Genomic DNA, 16,718 nt, shown 5'->3' with positions numbered 1-16,718 from the left:
CATCACTACCTCAACTACTACAACCACCACCACAATAGCATCACTACCACTACTACTAGATATGAAGTGAGTAGAAAAGTGCCAGAAGACAATAGAGAATAAAAAAATTTTTTTTCGCGGCGGTGGTGGGGTTTGAACCTGCGACCTTATTGGTACGACAACTCCGCCTGGCAGGTGAGAGCGTGGCTCTACCGTGTGAGCTATCCACGAACACAAAAATATTCGTTTCAAACCCAAAGTCATTTCTAGATCCCTCTCTCACCCACTTCTTGAGATCGCCGATTCGTTCACCACCATCGCGAAGTAATTTTGACCAGCAGTTAAGGTTAATAGCCAATATTCTCATCACAAACATATAACATAGAAACGATTGAGACATTGAGTATGCTCCGGTGTATGGGGTGAATTTTTAATTCAGAAAAGTGAGTGGAGCAGGCACTTATGTTGGTAACAACAAGATATGAAGTGAGTAGAAAAGTGCCAGAAGACAATAGAGAATAAAAATTTTTTTTTTTTCGCGGCGGTGGTGGGGTTTGAACCTGCGACCTTATTGGTACGACAACTCCGCCTGGCAGGTGAGAGCGTGGCTCTACCGTGTGAGCTATCCACGAACACAAAAATATTCGTTTCAAACCCAAAGTCATTTCTAGATCCCTCTCTCACCCACTTCTTGAGATCGCCGATTCGTTCACCACCATCGCGAAGTAATTTTGACCAGCAGTTAAGCTTAATAGCCAATATTCTCATCACAAACATATAACATAGAAACGATTGAGACATTGAGTATGCTCCGGTGTATGGGGTGAATTTTTAATTCAGAAAAGTGAGTGGAGCAGGCACTTATGTTGGTAACAACAAGATATGAAGTGAGTAGAAAAGTGCCAGAAGACAATAGAGAATAAAAAAAATTTTTTTTCGCGGCGGTGGTGGGGTTTGAACCTGCGACCTTATTGGTACGACAACTCCGCCTGGCAGGTGAGAGCGTGGCTCTACCGTGTGAGCTATCCACGAACACAAAAATATTCGTTTCAAACCCAAAGTCATTTCTAGATCCCTCTCTCACCCACTTCTTGAGATCGCCGATTCGTTCACCACCATCGCGAAGTAATTTTGACCAGCAGTTAAGCTTAGGGAGCGTTCACATATTACGTCATCAGCTAGGGGGAGAGGGGGGGTCTACCAAATGTTGACATGTGTTGACATGGGGGAGGGGGGGGGGGTCAGACCCAAGATGATTTCATCAAAACAAAGGCAAATTAGGCCTATTTTATTAAATGCAAGAGCTTCAAAAATGGCATTCCAAATAAATTAGCAAAAAGGTGAAAAATTATGTTGATCTGGAAAAAAGGAACTTTGAAGCTGCTGGAAAAATATTAGCCAATATTTGGTCCGAGTCGATAATAGATGGATACCCAGTAGTTGGAAAATTCATCCCTCCACCTGAAAATCCAAGACCCAAACTTCAATTTCAAGAAACAGATGATTGGAAGATAAAACACATTCGTCAATCCCAATATCTGCTGCAAATAGTGAAATGCAGTGACAACTCATGCTGCAAACCTTGGCGTACTAACTATTCATCTTTTTTTTCCAGAGCGTTTTCTGCCACCACCTGTACCACTTGCTTCATGTGATGATGGTTTGGAAGATTTGGAAGCCTATTTCAAAGTTTGTTCCTTTCAAAACAGCTAAAGATAAATTGCAATGATGAGTATTGCCCATCTCTCAAGAAACAAGATGGGAAAGGGGTATCACTTCTCAAAAGGCGAACTTGCCCTAAATGTTCATTGTATCACTCCTCGATCACAGCAATGATAGACCATTCACCAAAATGCGGCATACCAGAAGAACAGCAAATGGGAGAAAGTGATGACGATGAAGATGAAATTGATGATACTACGAGTATTTATAGTACATTGCCAGAGGTCCAAGGCAGAAACATTTTTGAATCAATTAATTTATGTTTGGAAATTGAAACAGAAATTCATTCCACTAAAAGACTAATATGCTATAAAATAATTTGCCTCCTATACTATTTTAAATTACACTTTCTGAAATTTTTTTAATAGCACCTGCACCAAGTAGCCTAATTTAAATAATGTATGTTAGATTTTATCTTTGCAAATTTAAATTTTATGTCCCCATTGTATCGTAAAATATAAATTATCAACAATTTCTGAAATTAATAAAATGTCTGAATGTGTTTTATCAAACGTTGATAATCAATGTTTATGGTTTGAAAAATGAATAATGAATATTGTGAAATTAAAGTTATCTTTTAGTTTTTATTAAATTAGATGACGTCATCATCTGTTGGGGGAGGGGGGGGGTCAGGTCAATGATGACATGTGATGACTTGGGGGAGGGGGGGGGGTCTAAAAAGGGCAAATTTTTGATGACGTAATATGTGAACGCTCCCTTAATAGCCAATATTCTCATCACAAACATATAACATAGAAACGATTGAGACATTGAGTATGCTCCGGTGTATGGGGTGAATTTTTAATTCAGAAAAGTGAGTGGAGCAGGCACTTATGTTGGTAACAACAAGATATGAAGTGAGTAGAAAAGTGCCAGAAGACAATAGAGAATAAAAAAAATTTTTCCGCGGCGGTGGTGGGGTTTGAACCTGCGACCTTATTGGTACGACAACTCCGCCTGGCAGGTGAGAGCGTGGCTCTACCGTGTGAGCTATCCACGAACACAAAAATATTCGTTTCAAACCCAAAGTCATTTCTAGATCCCTCTCTCACCCACTTCTTGAGATCGCCGATTCGTTCACCACCATCGCGAAGTAATTTTGACCAGCAGTTAAGCTTAATAGCCAATATTCTCATCACAAACATATAACATAGAAACGATTGAGACATTGAGTATGCTCCGGTGTATGGGGTGAATTTTTAATTCAGAAAAGTGAGTGGAGCAGGCACTTATGTTGGTAACAACAAGATATGAAGTGAGTAGAAAAGTGCCAGAAGACAATAGAGAATAAAAAAAAATTTTTTCGCGGCGGTGGTGGGGTTTGAACCTGCGACCTTATTGGTACGACAACTCCGCCTGGCAGGTGAGAGCGTGGCTCTACCGTGTGAGCTATCCACGAACACAAAAATATTCGTTTCAAACCAAAGTCATTTCTAAATCCCTCTCTCACCCACTTCTTGAGATCGCCGATTCGTTCACCACCATCGCGAAGTAATTTTGACCAGCAGTTAAGCTTAATAGCCAATATTCTCATCACAAACATATAACATAGAAACGATTGAGACATTGAGTATGCTCCGTGTATGGGGTGAATGTTTAATTCAAAAAGTGAGTGGAGCAGGCACTTATGTTGGTAACAACAAGATATGAAGTGAGTAGAAAAGTGCCAGAAGACAATAGAGAATAAATTTTTTTTTTTTCGCGGCGGTGGTGGGGTTTGAACCTGCACCTTATTGGTACGACAACTCCGCCTGGCAGGTGAGAGCGTGGCTCTACCGTGTGAGCTATCCACGAACACAAAAATATTCGTTTCAAACCCAAAGTCATTTCTAGATCCCTCTCTCACCCACTTCTTGAGATCGCCGATTCGTTCACCACCATCGCGAAGTAATTTTGACCAGCAGTTAAGCTTAATAGCCAATATTCTCATCACAAACATATAACATAGAAACGATTGAGACATTGAGTATGCTCCGGTGTATGGGGTGAATTTTTAATTCAGAAAAGTGAGTGGAGCAGGCACTTATGTTGGTAACAACAAGATATGAAGTGAGTAGAAAAGTGCCAGAAGACAATAGAGAATAAAAAATTTTTTTTTTTTCGCGGCGGTGGTGGGGTTTGAACCTGCGACCTTATTGGTACGACAACTCCGCCTGGCAGGTGAGAGCGTGGCTCTACCGTGGTAATGAACACCGGAGCATACTCAATGTCTCAATCGTTTCTATGTTATATGTTTGTGATGAGAATATTGGCTATTAAGCTTAACTGCTGGTCAAAATTACTTCGCGATGGTGGTGAACGAATCGGCGATCTCAAGAAGTGGGTGAGAGAGGGATCTAGAAATGACTTTGGGTTTGAAACGAATATTTTTGTGTTCGTGGATAGCTCACACGGTAGAGCCACGCTCTCACCTGCCAGGCGGAGTTGTCGTACCAATAAGGTCGCAGGTTCAAACCCACCACCGCCGCGAAAAAAAAATTTTATTCTCTATTGTCTTCTGGCACTTTTCTACTCACTTCATATCTTGTTGTTACCAACATAAGTGCCTGCTCCACTCACTTTTCTGAATTAAAAATTCACCCCATACACCGGAGCATACTCAATGTCTCAATCGTTTCTATGTTATATGTTTGTGATGAGAATATTGGCTATTAAGCTTAACTGCTGGTCAAAATTACTTCGCGATGGTGGTGAACGAATCGGCGATCTCAAGAAGTGGGTGAGAGAGGGATCTAGAAATGACTTTGGGTTTGAAACGAATATTTTTGTGTTCGTGGATAGCTCACACGGTAGAGCCACGCTCTCACCTGCCAGGCGGAGTTGTCGTACCAATAAGGTCGCAAGTTCAAACCCCACCACCGCCGCGAAAAAAAAAATTTTTTATTCTCTATTGTCTTCTGGCACTTTTCTACTCACTTCATATCTTGTTGTTACCAACATAAGTGCCTGCTCCACTCACTTTTCTGAATTAAAAATTCACCCCATACACCGGAGCATACTCAATGTCTCAATCGTTTCTATGTTATATGTTTGTGATGAGAATATTGGCTATTAAGCTTAACTGCTGGTCAAAATTACTTCGCGATGGTGGTGAACGAATCGGCGATCTCAAGAAGTGGGTGAGAGAGGGATCTAGAAATGACTTTGGGTTTGAAACGAATATTTTTGTGTTCGTGGATAGCTCACACGGTAGAGCCACGCTCTCACCTGCCAGGCGGAGTTGTCGTACCAATAAGGTCGCAGGTTCAAACCCCACCACCGCCGCGAAAAAAAAATAATTTTATTCTCTATTGTCTTCTGGCACTTTTCTACTCACTTCATATCTTGTTGTTACCAACATAAGTGCCTGCTCCACTCACTTTTCTGAATTAAAAATTTACCACTACTACTACAACCACCACAACCACATCGTCATCACGACCACTACTACTATAACCACCACTACCACCATATCATTACCATTACCACTACTACTACAACCACCACTACCACCATATCATTACCATAACCACTACTACTACAACCACCACAACCACATCGTCATCACTACCACTACTACTGCAACCACCACTACCACCATATCATCACCATTACAACTACTACTACAACCACCACAACCACATCATCATCACTACCACTACTACTACAACCACCACCACATCATCATCACTATCACTACTACTACAACTACAACCACCACCACATTATCATCACTACCACTACTACTACTGCAACCACCACCACCATATCATCATCATTGAAATATTTTTTTTTTAAATTGAGCTTTATATAGTGCAATATCTACTAAATGTGTTCAAAGCGCTTTACAAGGGGTCCCTGGTCAACATTTAACATGTAGGACGGGACATGACGCCTGTTAGGCGATATTACAATTTTTCGGACAAAGACAACTCTGTTAACGGCCAGGTACTCATTTTACACCTGAGTACGGTGAGAGAATGTGAGTAAAGAGCCTTTTCCAAGGACTCAACTATGCGCCGAGCGCGAGGCTCGAACCCAGGACCTTCCAATCCGGAAGCGAGTGTCATACTACTAGACCACATAGCCGCATCATTACCACTACTACTACAAACACCACCACCACATCATCATCACGACCACTACTACTACAACCACCACCACCACCATATCATTACCATTACCACTACTACTACAACCACCACCACATCATCATCACTACCACTACTACTACAACTACAATCATCACCACCACCACATCATCATCACTATTACTACTACAACTACAACCACCACCAACACCACATCACCTCACTAACACTCAGTACTACAATCACTACCATTAGGTTTTGGAGCTTTACTTCATTTGAAATAAGGAAACTTCGGAATTGTATTTGGCATTGTGTTTATATATCATAATATAATTCTAATCAGTTATCTATTTAGAACTAGATACTATACAATATGTATGCCAAATACCACCCCAATTCCCCTTTCTTGTGTGCGGGAATTCCTCTTTCGGCATTGAAATTGAGTGTGAGAGAGTCATCACTACACACATAAACAACAGAAACAATTTAAAAACAAGACTATGACACGCAACCACTCACACACGAGGCTATACTATTTATCCTTTTCTCTATATAGAATAGGACAAGACAAACAATATCTTGACTCTCGCTACACTTCGAATTGATGTCTCACGAGTTCAACTCTTGGTCGACCTGTCAATATTCCTTTTTGCCTCGGACGTAATCATTAATAGAATGTTGTGTGGTTTTGACCGTGAAGAAAACCTTAAGAAGTCACATTTATATCATTTTAGAGAGATCGTTTTGAATAATTTTGAGTTAAACGAGCGAGCAGCAACTTGTTTTCATGAACGGCCGATCAGCGCTTGTTTACAATAGTAACGCGATTCCCAGCCAACATCAAAATGGCGGATATTTTTCTCATCGAGGCCGCTGGTTGGTTAGCCAATAAGAGCACCGTACGGTTTCCATTGGGTAAATTCCTTGATATATATATATATATATTATATATATATATATATATATTATATATATATATATATATATATATATATATATATATATATATAATTCGAACAAAAGAAGTCAAGATGGGATAATTATATTTTCGTCTTACCGGTGTAACGTCATTTGAATCGACATCCAGTTCAATGCGAAAGTCCTTTTTCACGAGTTGGAGCTGTCCACCACCACCTCCTCCTCCTCCGACTCCTCCCTTAATGTCATCGTTTGGATTATGGCCGTCCTTGATAATATCATTATCTTTATTATCATCGTATCCGTTCATCGATGAAATAACATTATTACCACTTGACGAGTCGGCTAAAGAGTGTTGTGTTATCACGGATGTCTCCTCCGTCCCCTCCATTATCAAACCTATTGGTTGATTGAATTCGAATTGGCGACACTCAGGATTTAAGGTACATGCACACTATATTTTCTTCATCCATTAAAAAAAATCAACAGTGATTTGAATTGAATATTGTAAACAATAGGGGGGAGCGGGAAAGGGTGGGTTGGGGGGGGGGGGGGGTGACGAGTTCTTTCACAACTCAAAAACTCAAAACCTATTTAAGTCAAAGTGATACGATACTAAGCTGCGGACTGTAATAAGTAATGAACAAAATGAATATAACAGCTTCAAAAAATAACAAAATATCAAACACGGAACGTTTCGGGTTTAAAACTCTTCTTCAGCCAACAACAACAAAAAAGAATAAAAACTTATTAATATTCATTTTTGTTTATTAATTTTTACAACCTATTTAACACTTCTTTTTTATAATATGCAAACGAATTTAAGTATGTAGGTCAAGTTTTACTTTATCTTGACTATATCCACCACATAATTATTATTTACAGATTGGCCGAAGAGGAAAATTGTCAGTGGATTCCTTTGGGCAAGCGTAGGAAAAATATCACCTAAACTCAATACTGAGATTGTCTTGAGCAAGTCTATTGTTTGTTTTTGTTCGTTTTTAAGGGTTTTACGGCGCTCGCAACACATAAGGTCATATCAGCGCCAGTAAAAAGGAAGAAAGTGGATAGTAAAAAGTTCTAGAATTACAATTAAAACACCCAAGAAAAGGTAAGACAAAGGGGAATGGGTTCTTTTTGTTTGTTTGTTTGTTGCTTTAGGTCTCTTCCAACACAATTGAGGTTATATGAGAGACCGCTGAAACAAAAAAACAAGCAATCTAACAAAAAGAGTACAAATGTAAATCAAAATCATAACCTAAAGATATCATAAGCTAAATTATAAATAACCAAGAACAAACAGGCAGAAGATTTACAGAAAAAAAAAATATCCCCTGTCAAAAATACAATCACAAACCAAAGAAGCAGGATAGGCTAGTAAAGAGAAGAAGAAACGACATCACTATCGGATCGTACACCCATGCGAACATCATAGGTATATGATTCAAGGGTGATGCTCCCATCCAACCACCCGCGGGAATGGGTTCAAATAGGAAACATATTATGTAGATTCCAAGAGCACACTATCAAAGTACTTATTTTGACATCACCTAAAAGTCTCATCCAGACACAAGCACAAGTCCCCACTAAGAGGAATACACTCAAATGTTTACAAATCATATGTTAAAAATGAAAAGAATAACAGTACATAACAGAGAGATGATTTACAAGGAAAAAATATCATCTCCCAAAACTATAACTATACATTCGACTGTTTCCCTCCACTCCAGCCAAGGTCAGGACAAAACCAAGCAATCTCCCTCCAAGACAAAGACGGAAAGCAATTGGAAAACAGATGAAGGAGGATAGAAGACAAAGAAGTATCTCCCTGTCCACTATAGGAGGTAGGAATCCCACCCAGAAGGATTTTGTCAAGACATCCGTAGTCTTGAGCAGGATTCAATGGGAGAAACTGCTTAAATTTGAGGCCTCTATAAAATCATCATTAGAGGCCATCAATGCTTCTAATCATGTACATCCTCACTAACCTACGTGCACTTATCTGCATTTCTGATAACCCAATTCCTTATGGGCTCATTGTTGTAATGGAAATCTCAAAACATGACGCCAAAATTGTCCATTACAATTGAGAAATTATGGAGCGGGCACCAGTGTACGCTAAAAAACTGAACAAGTGTGTATGAAAGGTGCCAGACAAAGCAAGAAAGAAAAATACAAGAAGAAAAAAAAAATCCCCAAAAATCAGTCGACCTGGGGTTTTTTCTTGTATTTTTCTTTCTTGCTTTGTCTGGCACCTTTCATACACACTTGTTCAGTTCTTTATTGTTAATTACAACAATGTTAAACTAGGCCCAAAAGCGTTTTCGTATATCAGACCTGCATATATGTACACGTCGTCACTAACCAATACTTAGAAAGATCATTGTTATAACAACAGATCAGAGTTATTGACTTTTGTAATCATAACAACTAGCCTACATCCACAATGTGTATGAAAATAAACAATTAATCGGAGGTTTAACTCACTCAATCCTAGGGATTTTTGCTACTTTTCAAAATTGAAAAAAAAAAAAGTATTAAAAATGAGTATGTACATAGATATTTTTTATTCAACTACCACTAATATTTAAAAACATAAAACACTAACTTTGATACTACACCTATAATGTGTCTCAGAAAAATGCAATAACTAGGCATGTGGTAAAAGTAAAAGTGACCCGTGTAAACAACTGATATAGTCGATGTTAGGGTTGAGTGAGTTACCATTTTTTTCGGTCTAATTATATTGATCTTGGCCTTTTTGACTTACCTACCCTAGTTCTTACCATGAAACTGAAACGCAGGTAAATTCAATGTTGACACAAATTTCACAAACGTTCATGAACTGACTGATAGATGGAAAATTCTACAAATTTTATACAAATAAATACAGAAATACAGAATAGTTTGGCGCCCTACCTTGCCAGGGTATTCTTGAATGTATTGAGTTTTCCATAAAATTAGCATTGAACTTAAGAGAGCAAATAGTTTCTCTGAATGAAGAACATGATATCTGTATGTATACAGGCCTTATTATTTTTAGTCTCAGTTTCAGCTCACAACAGGATAAGTTTGATTGTCTCTTGTCTAACAGATATAAGTATAAATTGATATTATATTCTTCATAAAGAAATAAATGTTATGCTTATTTCAATGTTAATATCATGGCAAACTATAACTATATCTAATGACATAAGACATACAAGGCCGCTCTTTCCTTGAAAAAAATTTCGAAATTTTCATGTGCAGAGCCATACCCGTCTCATAGGGAGCACTTGGTTTAAGTGGCTGGTTATTACATTAGTTGCCTCTTTATTCTCTAAATTAAAGAGAGAAAAAAAAAAAAACAAGAAAACAAAATCAAAACAACAACAACAAAATACTCGGAAGGCTTTGCAATATTTTGTTTTTGAAGAGATTGCTATGATAAAAGATGTCTACCCTTGTATCCGTATCACGGTAATCAACCCCACACATTTGATGGAGACCGCTGCAATTCGTTGGTCGATAATTGCATTCTAAATAGTAAGTAATTGGCACAATTAGTTTTATACATTATTTGCTAGAAATATTGATTAATTTTGAATCGAAACGAGGGGAAATATAATATGTAACACAGAGCCTCGTCTGTTTGTTGTTCTTAAGACAAAAAAGAGCTTCTTCCGGTGACGCATTTCAATCGGGTGTTTCAGCCACGAAAAAGTGCATGCCCTTACAAAGAGAACGTCAATATAGCATTGTGCATGCGTCTCTCTTATCAACTGAGGAAATCTATCGTTTGGTTAATGAGATATCACTTTAAAGATGTTATACTTTTATAAAATAAAAATATAACCAAAAAAAACGTTTTTTGATGAAAAATTCACAGTGCACTAATGATGCAAGTTAAATCGTTTTTCGGCGATCTTTTCGTCTGAGTTACCGAACCGTGAAGTCAGTGATTTCACCGTGGGTAATTTTATTCTTGGGTGCATTCCTTATTATTTTTCATTCTTTGCAACACATCACTGTGAACTTTTCATCAAAATAAGTTCATTGGTTATATCTTTATTTTATAAAAGTATGTATATCATAACATTTTGAAAAGTGATTTCTTAAATATAATTAGTGATTTCTCATTAACCAAACGATATATTTCCTCAGTAAATAAGAGAGACGAATGTGCAATGCTATGTTGACATTCTCTCTACAAGGGCATGTCGAAAAACCGGGCGATGTCGACGGTCTCGTGATATCCATGCGCAAACCATTTGATTTAAGAATATCTGGCAATTGGCAAGGTAGGGCGCCAATCGCTCTATATTTCCAAAATTTGAGTAACAGTGTTTTGTTTTTGTTTGTTTTTTGTTGGGTTTTTTTTTTGGTTTTGTTTTTAAGTTTTTTACAGCGCTTGCAACACATTTAGGTTATATCAACGCCAGTAAAAAGGAAGAACATGGGATATAGTAAAAAGTTCTAAAATTACAATTAAAGCACCCAAGAAAAAGTAAACATATGGGAACTGAGAACAAATAGGGATTAGATGTAGATTCCAAGAGCATACCACCAATGTACTTAGTTTGAGATCACCTATAAGTCTCATCCGGATACAAGCACAAAATCCAACAAAGAGGAATACGCTCAAATGCTTACATTATAGATTCAAAATAACATTATAATAATACATAACAGAGAGATGATTTACAAGGAAAAAATATCATCTCCCAAAACAATTACATACTTTGCATTTGACTGTTTTCCTCCTAGCTAGGACTCCGGTCAGGGCCAGGACAAAACGAAGTATTCTCATTCCAAGACAAAGACAGAAAGCATGTTGGAAAACAGACATAGGGGGATAGAAGACACAGTATGGACCCCCCCCCCCCCCCTCTGCCCGCTATGGGAGGTCAGGATCCTCACCCAATAGTAACAGTGTGACCACGTGGTGTTACTAAAAGTTGCTTATCTGACAAATGGTCTATACATCCATCTTATAGAACAGAGGTAATCAAAACTATCTACTATGTAAACAAATGGATTTTGTTGATTTTGGTGTAGACTAACAAACTCAGAAAATTAATGTGAACTGAAAGTGGGACTAAAAAGGTCTCAAAGTTTGCGTAGACCACATACAACCTGATTCGCCCGACTTCACTAACCTACACACTTAATGCATTTAACTCCCTCCTTACCGACGATTTTCAGGAAAACTTAATTGTTTTTAAAGCTCAAATTGAGTAGAAATAAGTGCAAACTAGACGCCTATGCATAATTTTTGTGTAGCATAACAAATTTTACAAAACAAAGATGTTTCGTTATTTATTTTGATTTACGGAACAAATCTGATTAAGAAAAATGTATAATTTATTGTATCGAAACAAATGTGACGATTTTCCTGTAGTTGATAAGGAGTGGGTTAATCTCGAGATGAGGTGGTTAGCAACGGACCTCTTTCGCCAAATCGGGATCAGTAGATAACGCATGAGAGGAACAAGGGAGAGTCGGCACAGGCCGACGTGTGCTTATTTGCAGGTCTGATAGCTCAAATTGTTATGGCCTCATTGTTGTAATGGAAATACGCTCAAAAACAGCAAAGTATTGTTCATTACAACAACATTAACCCTCTCCTTACCAACTATAGGAAAATCGTCACATTCGTTACGATACAACCAACCTTTTTCTTATTCAAATTTCTTTTGTACATCATAAAATTTAAAGAAAATGAACATTGTGTTGTAGAGCATGTTTTGCTAAAGAAATTATGTATCGCAAGAACTTTACTGTTATTGTGTTTGAGTGATAAAAAATATATTTTTGTGTTAGTTGGTTGTGAAGTTTTGGGGAAAATCATGAAAATGGCTGGTAAGGAGCGGATTAAATCAGTTCCATTATTGCATTGGGTTATCAGACCCACTAACATGTGCACCTTGGCCTAGCAAATACGAATCACGTATTTATTCCCAATTGTTCAGTCTCGCATAACTTGACCGCATAAATAATTAATAGTAAGTCACAAAACACTTTCTTAATGACACTTTTTTTCAAAACGAGAACTGCACAGAATAACTATCCATTCACATAGATCTCTCTCTCTCTCTCTATCTATCGTTGAACGTTTCAATGTTTGCTAATAGTTGTGTTAAATAAACAGATTCCAACGATGAAAAGTTTCACGCAAAATAAATAATATCCCTCACGTTGCTTACATATAGAGCGCGTATTCGAATGTGGAAAAAAAACTGGAAAAAAAAAAGACATTGTAAATATTATTATACACAATGAAATGATGTGTGTCGTGTTGTGAGAAGTGGGAAGTGGGAATGTCACCGAATGGAAACATGGAGAGTCAGTCATTCAACAAGTTGCAGCTGATTAGGCCTACCAATTTAACAACGGTGTAGTGTGAATGAACGCGAACCACCCACCGGCAACGCGTTGCTCGCGCGCGATGGCAGTCGGCAGTAGTGGGTATAGTATTGGCAGAAAGTTGCACCTGACACAGCAAGTAAGGAAAGCACGAGGCATAGAACCAAACGCGTGTCTTGTCTTGTTTGTTTTGTCTTGTTTAGGTGTTTAACGGCGCTTTCGACACTATTTAGGTCATTTAAGCGCCCGTTTCTGTCTTTTATCAATCTTTTATCGGCCCTGAGGGGCCATAGCTGATCAAAACGTGTACTGTTGTAATAAAATCTTTATAAAATCATAATAGTTACATGTTTGTTGAGTAAAAATATCTATTTACAATTTCTGCAGGAGTTCACATTCCTGCAGATACTTTAAAATTGTAAGCGGATCGACCGACTGGAACAGAGACTTCAAGTCTCTGTTATCATAATGTTGTGACCTTATCTGTTCTAATTCTGTACATTCAATTAAAATGTGTTGAACTGTCAGGTCACAGTTACATGTTCTGCAGAGGGGTTTTTCATCCCTCTCCAGAAGGAAACGGTGAGTGAGGGCAGTAAGTCCGATCCGGAGTCGAGTTATTTTTACCTCGTCTCTTCTTTTAGCCCCGAGTTGGGTCTGGGGCCGAGGTCACTTTTAATTTGTTTTAATTTGTTATGTACATCTCGACTCCAGGATCGTTCCCATTCCTTTCGGACATGTTTTTTTAATATTGATCTTTAAATCCGCGTGTGGGATTTTACTGCCCTCTTGTAATTCTTGGCTCACCGCCTCTTTTGCCAGTCGATCCGCTTCTTCGTTCCCCTGGATACCCACATGACTAGGTACCCAGAGAAAACAAACTTTCTTTTTTTTTTATAAATAATTTATTTGCACCTTCCAAGATACTTATGAGTCTTGGATCGGTGCAATAAAAATTTGAGATCCCCTTAAGTACGGACAGCGAGTCAGACAAGATCAAGAATTTATTTTTATTCGATCTCTCAGCCAAACGGAGAGCATTTAGGATTGCTCTCGATTCCGCTGTAAAGATCGAAACATTTCTATCCAGGCGAAGTGATCCTGTGCCTTCCGATGAGTGATAGGCACATCCTACTGCATCTGCGCTCTTTGAACCATCCGTAAATATGTGAGTATGGTTTTTGTATGTTTGTAATATTGCTTTTAGTGTCTGTTTGTAAATATGTGGGTCTGTTTGTGATTTTCCCAGTTTTGTTAGGTCCAAATTTATGTTTGGTCTATGTATGGACCATGGTGGTGTCTTTGCCTGGACGTATGGGTGTATCCTATCTAGACTGATGTTCATGTCTGCGATGTCTTTTTTTATTCTGCAACCTAATGGTGGTGTCATTTTTGGGTGCTTGCGAAATTTTTCTTCTAGTGTCCTATCCGTGTAGTGTACATGTTTGTGTGCTGGGTTGTCATGCAGCGATGTGACCTTAGTAACATACTGGAGAGCCAGTTTTTTCCTCCTGAGATGGAGAGGTGGCTCATCTGCCTCAGCATAAAGGCTTGCCACTGGAGAAGTGCGGAAAGCCCCGAGTGCCAAGCGCAGTCCCTGATGATGAATTGGGTCCAGCATGCCTAAGTAGGATGGTTTTGCAGAGCCGTATACAAAAGATGCGTAGTCCAGTTTTGATCGAATAAGGTTTCGGTATATCTTTAGAAGAGTGTTTGTGTCCGAACCCCATTCCATGCTCGACAGAACTCTCATTATTCTCATTGCTTTCATGCATCGCAGTCTGAGATCTTTGATATGGGCGAGGAAATTTAGTTTCCTATCAAAGATCAAACCCAGGAATCGGGCTTCGTCCTTTACCTCAATTCTGGAATTGTTGAGATAAAGGTCAGGCTGTCTAATGCAGGTGCGTTTTCGGCAGAAGTGGACAGCTACTGTTTTTGATGGGGAGAAGGAGAAACCATTGAGATTTGCCCACTCCGACAGTTTGTTTAGTTGGAGTTGTAACTGTCTCTCAATGGTGTCCATACTCGATTTACTTCGATAGCACACAAGAAAGTCATCAACATATAAGGAACAGTCAACATTCTGTCTCATTGCATTCACTATTGAGTTTATTTTAATCTCAAACAGAATGGGAGACAGAATGCTACCCTGTGGAACTCCCTCTTCCTGATCAAATGGATCAGAAAAGGTGGATCCTGCTTTGACCTGAAAGGATCTGTTGTTTAAAAATGCTCTGACAAACATTGGAAGGTTTCCTCGCAGACCAAGATTGTGCAGATCTTTGAGGATTCCGAATTTCCAAGTTGTGTCAAAGGCCTTCTCAAGGTCAAAGAAGATTGCTACCAAGTGCTCACCTTTGGCAAAGGCCTCACGAATGAAGCTCTCTAGTCGAACAAGGTGATCAACAGTTGATCTGTTCTTTCGAAAGCCACATTGGAGGTCGGAGAGGGAGTTGTTGTGTTCCAAGTAGAACATCAGACGCTTGTTGACCATTTTCTCCATCAGCTTGCATAGGCAGCTGGTGAGGGAGATTGGTCGGTAGTTTGAAGCGTCCGAATGGTCTTTCCCAGGTTTTGGGATTGGAATCACAGTGGCCAGATTCCAACTAGGTGGAAAAGTCTGTGTTGTCCATATCTTGTTATAGATATTCAAAAGGACAACCAGACTATCTTGTGGAAGATGTCGGAGTATTTCATAACTGATGTTGTCAGGACCCGGTGCTGTGACATTTGTGTCACGGAGGCAGGCACCCAACTCCTCAAGTGTAAATGGTTTGTTGTAGTCTTCGGTGTTTGTAGATGTAAAGTTTATTGGTGTGTTTTCTGCGTTTTGTTTATGGCGCAGAAATTGTGGTGTGTGGTGTGCAGACGAGGAGTTGTGCGCCAGCCTCTCGGCCAGAGTGTTGGCAATGTCTTGTTCTGTTTCAGCCACGGATCCATCGGGACGTGTCAAGTGATTTAGTGAATCACTATCAGATCCCTTCAGTTTCCGTAACATCTTCCACACCCTATTTAGGGGTGTCTGGCTATTTATTTTGGAGACAAAGTTTTGGAAGGATCTCCGTTTGTTTTCTCGGAAGATCTTCCTACACTTTGCTCGTAATTTCCTAAATGTTGTGAAATTCTCAGGGATTGGGAATCTCATCGCTTTCCTGTATGCTTTTTTCTTCTCCCGTAGGGCCGCTCGACATTCCTCTGTAAACCAGGGATTGTGTTTTCTCGGTCTACCAGAGGTTGTTGGTATTGTCGAGCTGCAGATATTTGTTTAAATATTTTTGAATTTGTCATAGCTGTCCACCTCTGTCGTAAGGAGTCTGTGACACTCCTGTGAGAAAGTTTCCCAATCTGCTCGCCGAACACTCCAACGTTTGGGCTGTGGGGCCCTTGAAGTCGGGGTGATGTCGAGGCAGACTGGAAAATGGTCAGAACCGTGATCGTCATCGATCACAGTCCAGGAGAGCTCTGGAGCTAGTGTAGGATCACAGAAAGTGAGATCAATGGCAGACGTGGTAAGATTGTGAATATTTACCCGTGTTGCCTCGAGACCGTTTGCCAAGTATACATCCATTTTCATTATGAAAGCCTCCACTGCCTTTCCCCTCTGGTTTGTGTCTGTGTTTCCCCAGAGAGGACTGTGAGCATTGAAATCTCCCATTATCACATAGGGAGGGGGGAGTTGGT

At 39.2% G+C, this 16,718-nt stretch overlaps 1 protein-coding gene across 2 annotated transcripts in view; it reads right to left on the bottom strand.

Moving 5' to 3' along the window:
* Positions 1-13,012, bottom strand: part of LOC144967339 (prickle planar cell polarity protein 3-A-like) — a 105,613-nt gene extending 92,601 nt beyond the window's left edge. Inside the window, exons 1-2 of one of the 2 annotated variants that reach the window (XM_078904436.1) lie at positions 12,944-13,012; positions 6,829-7,152 (exon numbers count right to left, since the gene is read on the bottom strand). In XM_078904436.1, coding sequence (XP_078760562.1) covers positions 6,829-7,080 — 252 coding nt within the window. In that variant the 5' untranslated portion in view covers positions 7,081-7,152; positions 12,944-13,012. Of the gene's footprint in view, positions 1-6,828; positions 7,317-12,943 lie in introns of those variants that run through there. The other variant, XM_078904435.1, reaches the window with a different exon arrangement.
* Between the last annotated feature and the right edge of the window lie 3,706 nt (positions 13,013-16,718).

The sequence above is a fragment of the Berghia stephanieae genome, chromosome 3, assembly GCF_034508935.2.
Source record: "Berghia stephanieae isolate SIO BIC M18660-M18661 chromosome 3, UCSD_Bste_1.3, whole genome shotgun sequence".
Taxonomy (NCBI): Eukaryota; Metazoa; Mollusca; class Gastropoda; order Nudibranchia; family Aeolidiidae; genus Berghia; species Berghia stephanieae.
This window is presented reverse-complemented; position numbering and strand designations above follow the sequence as displayed.